This window comes from Sinocyclocheilus anshuiensis, unplaced genomic scaffold (genome assembly GCF_001515605.1).
Source record: "Sinocyclocheilus anshuiensis isolate Anshui unplaced genomic scaffold, SAMN03320099.WGS_v1.1 scaffold1262, whole genome shotgun sequence".
NCBI lineage: Eukaryota > Metazoa > Chordata > Actinopteri > Cypriniformes > Cyprinidae > Sinocyclocheilus > Sinocyclocheilus anshuiensis.
This window is the reverse complement of record NW_015558617.1, coordinates 493,818-505,330: the sequence shown is the minus strand read 5'-3', so window position 1 is coordinate 505,330 and position 11,513 is coordinate 493,818. Positions and strand designations below refer to the sequence as shown.

The 11,513-nt window shown below is 37.8% G+C and overlaps 1 protein-coding gene and 1 pseudogene across 1 annotated transcript in view; both read left to right on the top strand.

Moving 5' to 3' along the window:
• Positions 1-3,637: 3,637 nt before the first annotated feature.
• Positions 3,638-8,988, top strand: LOC107680366 (cyclic nucleotide-gated cation channel-like; annotated as a pseudogene).
• Positions 8,989-9,955: 967 nt separating this feature from the next.
• LOC107680363 (transcriptional regulator ATRX-like) overlaps positions 9,956-11,513 on the top strand; it is a 27,662-nt gene continuing 26,104 nt past the window's right edge. The window contains exons 1-3 of the mRNA XM_016476223.1: positions 9,956-10,158; positions 10,597-10,715; positions 10,830-10,873. Of these exons, the coding sequence (XP_016331709.1) occupies positions 10,139-10,158; positions 10,597-10,715; positions 10,830-10,873 (183 nt within the window). The 5' untranslated portion in view covers positions 9,956-10,138. The remainder of the gene's footprint in view (positions 10,159-10,596; positions 10,716-10,829; positions 10,874-11,513) is intronic.

Below are 11,513 nucleotides of genomic sequence, written 5' to 3'. Positions count from 1 at the left end.
GAGGTTTTCCCCGTGTCCCAGTCCTGCACCAGCCTCCAGGGCGCCCTCCCCCCGGTGGAATTGATACGGCTCGGGAAGCACCTTCTGGGAGGGGGGAGTAATGTCAGACTCTGTTCCGTGTTTTGTGTGTGTTCTGCCCCTCGTTTCCCGTCCGGTATTGAACATCGATCCCCGTGCCCTACGTGTGGTTTTCCCTGTTGTAAATAAAGTTTGTGATAATTCTGGAATCTCCTTCGTCTCCTCACTCTTTCACAGCAGGCACACCGTGACAATCTGAAAGCTGAATAAATAAGCTTTCCATTGATATATGGTTTGTTATTTTTTACAGTCTATGACCAGTACTGCCGCTACCACACATTTGACAAGATTAGATATTTGTCAGTGGTGCTCAGTATCTGCAAATCATTTGCCATTGTCCAATCAGTCATCTCTCCTTACTCTGTGTATGTGGTAAGTGAACTTTCATGTACTATAATGTAAGAGTATACCGCTAGTAAGCGGCTAACCATGACCGTTTAGTGGCTCCATAGAATGCGTTATTTGTTTTCCGTGCCTTTCTGCATACGGATTCACGCTTCGGGCACACCCCTTTACAAAATATCTTCATGGAACATGATTGGCCTTTGTTGTTGCAGGTCCAAGGCTTTGGAATAGCCTACCAGCTGAGATTAGAGAGATTACATCCATAAATGTTTTCAAAGCTGGGGTTAAAACTTATTTCTTGTCAATAGCTTTTAAGGAGTTGGGCTAGTATCTGTGTTTTTATTTTGGATTGTTTGTGTTTTATGTATTGTATGTACCTGTATGTTGATTGTACAGCACTTTGGTCTGCAGGTGCAGTTAAAAGAGAATCGAGACACCCTTACCCCTTCACGTGAACGCGCGAAACGGAGGGGTAGGGGAAAGGGGAAAGGGGAAGGGCTAAGGGGTAGAATTGGGCCTAAGTGTACTACAGAACCCCTAAAGGGAATAAAAAATATTTCAATACTTTGTCTTGCAATTATATCGTTATGCTACAAATATACCCCAGCGACTTAAGACTGGTTCTGTGGTCCAGTGTCACATTTTGTTATATTGATTGAAAGTCTCTTCACATCCTGATAGCAATCAATAATATATTGTCTAAATATACATACCTGTATATATAGCCTACATCTTCTGTGGAAGAAAATTCTAAAATGTTCGTCCAATCATTGCATTCAGTCCGAATTTGTCTTGCCTGTCAACGTCTGAGCCAGAGGGTGTTTAGCAAGTCTTTAAAATTAGACTTGCCACAATACAAAGTGACAGACAACGGGGTAAAATAAGGGTAAACGCTGGCAGTGTTTTTAGAAGATGGAAGAAGCTGATGGAATGTTTGGATTTCAATCGATACGACGAACTTGCGGAGTGTCTTCTCTCGACAGGTAAGCTAAACTTCAAGTTAAAAGTATTTCTAATATGTTGGACCTTTGATTGAAAGTGGTCTACTTTTACCTTTAGTTTTCTAGAACCGTAGGAGCTGAGTTTGAGTTGGGGAGGCTTGACGCGCGACAGAGGCGTTTGTGAAGGTTGTTTAAAGGTGACACTAGCAGCGCAGAAACTGCCCTTTAACTGACAGCGACAAAGAAAATCAAAATTTGTTAATATTTACAAAATACAATGACGTTGGTCAGTGAAAACATTGGAGGTATCTTCTTTAAACTTTTGTCAGTTAAATAAAGGTTAAATAAATGTTAAATAAATGTTTCTTGAGGACCAAATCACCATATTAGAATGATCTCTGAAGGATCACGATGTGGCACTTAACTGAAGATCGGAATATGACTGCTGAAAGTTCAATTTTGCCATCACAGGAATAAATCACATTTAAAAATGTATAAAAACAGAAAACAGTTATTTTACATTTTAATAATATTTCACAATAATACTGTTTTTTTTATCAAATAAATGCACCATTGGTGACTAAGAGTCTTCTTTCAAAAACGTTAAAAATGTTACTGACTTTTAGTTTCATTATAACTTTATGAATCAAGTAATGAAAACATGCTATTTTGCACCTATGTTCAGTTAATGAAAATGTTACTAATTAATGTGACCATCTCTCATTTTTCTCCTCCCATTTTCTTTTGCCCTGCCCCTGCATACCCAGCCTTTCTGTCTTATCCGCTGGCTCTCTACTCTTTTGCTGGAGTGACTTCCACACTAGAGAGATGGACTGACCGATCATGATATTATTCTATTTACACAAAGTACATAGATAGAGCACTGTACATTTCTATACTAATATGAAAATTAGAAACATGCTTTGTGTGTTTCTTGCTGAGCATAAGGATGTAATATGGACCAACATTCCAGAGTTTTTTGGGATCTTAAAGAAGAGGAGCAGCTGAAGGTGAGTCAGGGAATTTGTTTTAGACATGCAAAAAGGTTCCCATACATCTCTCATCTCTCATCTATGTTTATAAACATAATTTATCATATACAGATTTTTTTATATTGACTATGGGCTATAAAAATTAATTTCAATGATTTATAATATAATAAAATGTATATATTCTATATTGTATTTATAATATTTTATATTAAAATATGAATTTATAGTATTTTTCTTAAATTCTTATGAATATTTACAGCAAAGTGTTTTTTCTTTAACAAATCATTTATTCATTGTGTCTTTAAAGAACCACTTCTTTAAAGCTCTTACTGTTAGTAGTAATAGTAATAGTAATAGTAATAGTAAAAAATATTTTTTAAATGACATAAATAAATGATAAATATGTATATATTCTCAAAAATACTTAAAAGTATTTTAGTTAAAGAGGACAATGATCTGTACTTAAGAAAAAAACTAAACTACAGCAGTAGGGTGTGTGTGTTGTGTGTGAGAAGAACTTGTTAGCAACCATGATTTCTCGTGAGACATTAGCTCTGTGTGGTTGTCCTCTGGGAAGAGTTGTGTGTCACTCTGTGTTCTATGTTTCTTTAATAATGAGACAGTTATCTAAAACATTGTTAACATTCATCTAGACATGAGACCATCCATCCATCAGTCCCTAAAGCCGTTCCATCATTAACCATGTGATCATTCCTCAGTCCAGTTTTGAAGCAGTAGTTATTAAATCTCTCCCTGTCCCTCTCTCCCTGTTCGGTCTATATCTTACGGTAAGCTGAGGTGATCGTCATAGTGACCACATGCCCAGGTGAGAAGTGTTTGCTGGTAACTCCCCTGACCTGCTGTCTCTCTGCACTTCACCACTGACACCAACATGTGCTCTTGAGAAGTCTGAAGAGTCATGTTCTGCTGAAATCTAGTGAGCGTCAGTGGAATGTAATGGCACATGAAGTGATGAGATCGCAATAATGCCTTTGGGGATAAAATTCGTCCTGACTGAGGATGTTCACAAAAGTTGGCTAATTCTAACAAAATATCCCTTTGGAGCCGTCATATTTATAAATTTTTTTTAAACAGTTCATAAATTACATAAATATTGGTTTTATTACTATTGTTTTGTTTTTTTAACCTTAAAACGCATAAACACATTTCATTACACCAAATACACAAAATGATGTTCCTTTTAGCAACATATGACCCCTTTAATTTTATATAAAAGTTCTAATCTATGGTAAGTAAAGGTGTGTGTGTTGTGTGTACAGTATGACAGGCCAGACGGCTGATGAGGGATCTCCCTGCTCTCATCGTCTCTCTGTGCAAACTCAAGAGGACGAGGACCGAGCAGAGCGTGTGCTCAGCAGGTCAGTGACTGTGTGTGTGTGTGTCTGTAGTCTTGTTTTTCCATCGCTGCAATGACCATGTAAAACCATTGTGGTGATCTACCTTGTGGTTCTCATGAAGGAAGTGTCATACTGGGACAAAACAACTTTATTTCATGTTTTAAAAATATACTTTTTTTGTTTTTTTTTTACTTTATCAATGCTCTATCAGCAGCAGCGTTGATATGCTGTCATTTACCTCGGAATTTAATTGTTTGTTGGCTACTGTTTGTATCATAACCTTTAAACTGCTTTACAATAAATAAACTTTACAATATCTATACAATTATATAATTTAAGCATGTGACATAACTGAATATTGAATATTTACATAACTAATTCATTCATGACTAATTCATGTGATGTAACAAAACACTACCGTTCATAACTTTGGGGTCATGGATAATCAGCATGGATAGTAAGCATTACATTGGTCAGAAGTGATCGTAAAGACATTTTTAATGTTACAAATGATTTCTACTTCAAATAAATGCTGTTCATTTGAGTGTTCCATTCATTCAAGAATCCTGAAAAAAATGGTTTCCACAAAAATATTAAGCAGCACAACTCTTATCAACGTTGATAATAATAAGACAAGTTTTTTGAGCATCTAATCAGGATATTAGAACGATTAAATTAAATTACATTTTAAAATATTATAAAATGGCTATTTTAAATTGTTATATAATTTCACAATATTCCTGCTTTTACTGTATTTTTAAACTATGAGACTTATTTTAAAAACATTAAAAATCTTACTGACTCCAAACTTTTAATTGATAGTGTACATTACCACTGTTGTTTTACTGACTTTGAATAATATTAAAATAATTTAGCCAAACATGCTGTCAATATAGCTTATATCATATTTAGCACAAAATATTTGATTGGAGTTCACCATGATAATAAAAAAATATGATGATGTGTATGTGATTCCTCAATATATTGCAAATCAACTGTAAACACATTTCTTGCTCATATGTTCTGTCTCCATCTTTTCGTTACTCTCTCAGGTGTCAGTCTGCGTGTGATGACACCTCGTCTGAGCTGCAGCGAGTAGCTGCCCTAGAGCCTCAGGATGCGCCGTCCAGAAACTCCTTTAGAGGAAGAGGAGCCTTGTCCAGGTTCAGGATCTATACAAACATGCGCATACACATTCGCACATGTGCCACAGCAAGTCTGGATAACAGCTTTCTCTTTTGTGTTGCCAGGTTGTTGAGTCTGGTGGTGACTCTGAGAGACTGGGCACACAGGAGTCTTATAGAGGAGGAGGAGAGACCCGATTCCTTCCTGGAGAGATTCCGGAGACCCGAAGTACCAGCTCCACCCAGTCGAAGGAGCAACAACCAACCGGATGCCAATGGAAACACTAAGGGAAACACAAAGTAATATTAGAGTTGTGACACAGATACACTTTATGAATTTGTCTTTCAAAAATGAAATGACAAATGGACATGAAAATCAACTAATGTGCATATAGACAGAATAAATCTGTTGAAGTTAATTATTTTACAAATTTGTGTTGTTTCACAGGAAGCAATGGGAGACATTTATAGTTTCTCCCTCCGATGATATTTACTACTACTGGCTGTTGTTCATTGCCGCTGCTGTGCTTTATAACTGGGTACTGCTTGTGGCAAGGTGCGACTTTTCACCTAGTCTTTCTCCTTTTCATATTCATCATTACCCTTTGTTAATTTGCACCTAATAAACCATTAAGAGACCACAGTCCCCTGTGTTGGCGTGTTTGTTTTCTTGCATGACTAATTGCTACAGCGTTGCAAGGCACTTTCGTTATGCCTGTCAGTTTTACACAAACAGAACAGCCCTCTGAGACCCCTGCTTGACTAACTGTACAGATGTGTGTATGTTCTGGTTATCTATATACAGTAGTTATGGTTCTCATGTTCTTTCTCTTTCTTCCTCTGTGTGTATAGAGCCTGTTTTGATCAGATGCAGACTGAGAATCTTATTGTCTGGCTGGTGTTTGACTATTTGTGTGACGCTGTCTACATACTGGATTCATGTATGCGGCTAAGGATGGGTATATATATATATATATGTACACATACTCAAAATGCCTGATTTATACCACATATCATCCCAATAATTAGATTAATTTAGTGCCTTCACTCATTACAGAAACCTTATTTACAGAATCATGTTTAATATTGTCATTGCAAAATCTTGTATTGCATTGCATTTGGCAGAAAATGTAATAAATTGCATTTATACATTTTACAACAGTGAGCGCAAGCTAGATTCAAGTGATTATTATGTTTTGAATATGGATATTTTTCTTACAAAAATGCACTTGATTTTTATTCAAGTTCTTTTGGACTGAAGCAATGCAAGAAACAAAGTTTCCTTACTTTAGCAAAGGAAAACCAGTCTCCTCTTGGCTTATATCGAAATCCTCTGACATTCTTCTTTACAAATCCTCATTTTGCACTTCGAATTAGTGACCGTTGTTTTGTTTTGATCTCTCTGCTGCGTTTCCGTCTTTGTCACTTCTGAGCGGCACATGCGCAACGCTGAACTCATACGTCATCCGAAAATATTTGTTGTTTGTCTCAATAAATCGGGTTAATTTAAAAATACAATGGTTAAATTTAAACATTTTGTTCTATTGCTTTGTTTTAAAAAAAATATTATAAAAATGTCAATAATTATCAATACCGAACGATATGACACATTATATTGTTAATACATTTTTTAGCTATATCGCCCAGCCCTACTTGAGGATGAGTAATTTATGGGCTAATTTTCATTTTTGGGTGAACTAACCCTTTAATGCATTCACTGGGAAGTGAACCCATAACAATACCAGCTACAGGAATGGTTTGTGGACAGCAAGGAAAAATCAATGCTGAATACAAATAAAATGCAGCTTACCATATTAGTTGCATCTTGCAATTTATTGTTATATAACTAATTGTGTATAGTTAAAAATAATAGAAAACACTTTATTTTTTTTACATTTGTTGACATCAAAGGCTGTGCATCAAATCAAAAACAGTATTTTGCTACAAGTTCACCAGTCAAATTAATTGTTGCTAACAGTAGTAAAATATTTGGCTCAGTGTTTGTTTCATGAAATCACACTACTGATATGTTTCTGATATGCATTTACGAAGTATTCAGGCAAAGTCATGTTAAAAAATTAACATGTTGTTGGGTTAATTCATGTTTATTTAAAGTTGGCATTAAATGAAGATTCATCCTAAGGACATTTTTGTTTATTTTTGTACAATAAACAAGTCTTGCAGTGTCCAGGTATAAAATTACATGATAATTTATTGAACATATTGTCAGTTGTTTACACTGACTCAAACAACATTTGGTCCTTCAGCATCTTGGATTTTTGCAGTTTTTGTGTTATTGAATGAATTGCCTCTTATAAAGCATTTTATGCCCTCCCAGGTTACCTGGAGCAAGGACTTCTGCTGAAGGACCTTGCAAAACTCAGAGACTGCTACATTCACACTTTTCAGTTCAAACTGGATGTTATCTCCATCCTCCCCACGGACCTGGTGTACATTATCATGGGCATCAACACACCACAGCTACGCTTCAATCGCCTCCTGCGCTTCTCTCGTATGTTTTGAGTTCTTTAATCGGACGGAGACGAGAACCAACTACCCAAACATCTTCCGCATCTGGAACTTGGTTCTCTACATTCTGGTTATTATCCACTGGAATGCCTGCATCTACTATGCCATCTCGAAGTCTCTAGGTTTTGGTTCAGATCAGTGGGTTTATCCCAACATCTCATCCACAGAGGAAGGAGCTCTGAGGCGGAGCTACATATACTGCTTCTACTGGTCCACACTGACACTCACCACCATCGGTGAGATGCCACCACCAGTACGGGATGAGGAATATGTGTTTGTGGTGTTTGATTTTCTTGTCGGAGTCCTGATTTTTGCCACCATTGTGGGTAATGTGGGTTCCATGATTTCCAATATGAACGCCACACGGGCAGAGTTCCAGGCACGGATTGATGCTATTAAACATGCACTTCCGCAAAGTCAGTCGCCAACTTGAGACACGTGTCATCAAATGGTTCGACTACCTGTGGACGAATCAGAAAGCGATGGATGAACAGGAAGTCTTAAAGAATCTTCCTGACAAGCTACGTGCAGAAATTGCTATCAATGTTCATTTATCTACTCTGAAGAAAGTTCGCATCTTTCAAGATTGTGAGGCTGGGCTGTTAGTAGAACTGGTTTTAAAACTGCGTCCCCAAGTGTACAGTCCTGGCGACTACATCTGCCGAAAAGGAGACATTGGAAAAGAGATGTACATTATTAAAGAGGGAAAATTAGCAGTTGTTGCTGATGATGGAGTGACGCAGTTTGCATTGCTAACAGCTGGGGGTTGCTTTGGCGAGATTAGCATTCTTAACATTCAGGGTAGTAAAAATGGGAAACCGCCGGGCGGCTAACATTCGCAGCATCGGCTACTCTGACCTCTTCTGCCTTTCAAAGGCTGACCTTATGGAGGCCGTAACTGAATACCCAGATGCACAGAAGGTTCTTGAAGAGCGTGGAAGGGAGATTCTGAGGAAGCAGGGGCTTCTGGATGAAAGCACCGCACAGGGAGGGTTGCTCGTCATGGATACCGACGAGAAGGTTGAATGTCTGGAGAGCTCACTGGATGCTCTACAAGCACGATTTGCGCGGTTGCTTGGGGAGTTCACAGCGACTCAAAGCAGACTGAAACAAAGAATCACGGGGCTTGAGAGACAGCTGTGTCATACAGGCCTTGGGCTTGTTTCAGATCAAGAGATGGACTTTGAGAGTAATGGTAACACACCACGAGCCAACTCGACTACATAGATGTGTGCATCTGCATCACAAAGATTGTGTGCCTCTATATCACAGGATTATTAAGTGTTTAGCTGCACACAAATTCAAATTTACAGACATTTGCTTCTTCAAACACGTTCCAACAGCCTCCAGCTTTTAGAATGATTTTAGACTTGGTTTTTCCAAGTATTGACTTTAATGGACTTTTTAAAAGGAAGATACCATATTTAATTTTCCTTTAATGAAAATGAGGCTGTGAGGGATACTGTAGTCTGTCAATATATACCACCAGTGTTGTTATTGTTAACTAAAACTATTAAAAATTATTTTAATTGAAATGAAGCTGAAAAAAAATGATCCATCCATTCTCCAAACTGTTATATGTAGGGTATTACATATAAACATTAGGCCTACATGATTAACTTAAACTTTATTACATCCCTTTTTGTATATTTATTGTATGCTTGTATATTTATTGTATGCATGTTTTATTTGAAATGTTTAAAAAAAAAATTTCAAATTGTTAGTTATTTATGGAGAATTTTTTATTAATAACAAAATGTTTTCTTTTGTGAAAAATTAAATATGGTGTCCACAGTGAAAAGGTCCATACAGCTGCATACTTTCATTCGCTTTCTGCATGTACACATATATACAGAAAAAAATAACAAAATTATTATTCTTTATAATTACTATGATAAGAATATAAACACTGTTTGCAGCTTGCTCATCTCCGTGCTCAAATAAAGTGGTTGTGGCTATAAAAGGGATACAGCTAAGGCCGGAAAGTACAAATAAATTACATTTGCTACCTATTAGATTGTGTTTTAATAATGTCTACACACCTACCCCAACTCTAAACTTAAAGTCCGCATGAAATCAAAATGTACAATATTTATTTTGTTAGCGCACATTGCTAGTCTTAAAGTGAACAATTAATCCACTGAAAAAAACAAGTTTGTCTTGGTAATCAAACTCTGATCATTTGCTTCCGCTCTGGAACGGATGACGTTTGACGGCTTGGGCAGAATATGCTTAACCACGCCCCTCCAACCGTTATTAGTTTGCTTCGAGTGGCTGCGAGTGAGGGATTAGAGGAGGAGTGCAAAAATAAAACCCCGCCCCTCTATTCAATATTCAGTTCAGTTGGAAATACGTCATCACACTGAAATAAAGTCGGCGCTTGGCACCAAATTCTGGTTCACGCGCGGACTTTAACCTTACAATAATGCAAATACAGCAATTACTGTTGTTCAGCGTGACAAACATTAATATTGATATGATATAGCCTTAACCAAGTAAAGCTGACATGTTTCCCAGCAGCAGTCGTCTCTTCAGTTATGACGAAATGCGATGAAGTAATGACCTCATAATTTTACGTCCGTCACGGACAGTTTCCGGTGCGCCATTTTAAGCTGTCTGGCGCAAGTTCCACTGGGAAGATGGTGGGTGAAACTGGTTGAGTTTTTGCGGTTTGCCAAATATGAGTTTCATGTCAATAACCGAAACACGTCGCGGCTGTTGATTGTGCTAAAAGCTCGGCGGTGTGTTGAGGCGCTGTGCGCGAGGAGGAGATGTCTGCCGAAGTCCTCAGGTGAGGCGCCCTGTTTTCTTTCTTTGCCACCACTAACGTAACTTACAAGCTGTGAGGTTTGTTAATATTTATCGACAATAAATCTTTTAAAACGAGTCGCTGTTTGAATTAAATCCATGCGTAATCTTTCGTATCTGAAGTAATGTTAGGTTTTGCGTTTTGATTTGACAGTTTATTACTTTATCAGTAACTTACCAGCCAAACAAAGAGCCGGTGCTGAACTCAGGAAAAGATTCACGAACCCTGTTTGATTAATAATAAATGTAAGCCTATCAGACGGAAGCCTCAGTGTGCCTCTTTCTATAGGAACCGTCTATGCTTTTGTATGTAGTTTGGTTTTGTAGGTTTATAAAAGGCTTTTTAGTGTTTTTAATGCATCTTGAGGGATTACAGTAGGAGGCATTTGCCATGGAAATTATTTGTGTTTTGTCTTTGCAGACCCGGGCCGGTGGCCGGTGGAGGCAGTAAGCTAGGTGAGCTGATCGGGAAGCTCCATGAGTACTTGGCAGCAGCCACGGAAGACAAGACTGAACCTACTTTACCCGGACACTGGAATGGTGAGTACAGTATGAAAGAGAAATTAGTAATTACAGTCACATCAGTAACGGAACCAAAAATAAGCTAATTAATGGAACAGTTTTAGTTACGTTTATGTTATTTCTCATTTGCAGGAACCACGGCCAAAGAATACTTGGAGCAGCAGGCTCACGCCCAGGTAGAGATTGTTCAGAGTGCAGCAGGGAAGATGTTCTATGATGACATTTTTTGTAGTTTCCACTGGGTTTTGAAAAACTGCATAAAAATAAGCTCTGTGACCACCAAAATCTTTCGCTCATCAAGATAATCTTCACAAATTAACAACTTTTATGAATTTTGAAGCCAAAATGTAATCAGCAGACGCAAGAAGCAAAAAAAAAATAAAATGGGCTATAAATGAATTACACCATGGTCACATGACTTAAGCCCTATTCGCACGGGATTAGTATTACCTGGTGACCTCCAGTCATTTGTAATAATTGCGGAGGTTGTCTGTGATCTTAATCCCGTGCGAACCAGCCATGTCTGTCATTTGTAAAGTAAAAATTCCCCCGCAAATGACCTACCATATTTCGCCGAACACCGAGGTCCTGTGGTAATATTAGTCCTGTGCGAATTGGCATCTCTGCGATTCGGCCAGCATTTGGCGGGTCGTATATAATTTTTCGAGGTTTTTGTTTCCTGTGCGCCTTTTTATCCATCTTTCGCGAAGAATGGAGCTGCGTTGGAGTGTTTGATAGTATTTTGGGTGCTGTAATATCGCTACACCATACAATTTGCAGAAAGAGAAAGCTGAAAAGGTTTTGAGGTTAATGTGT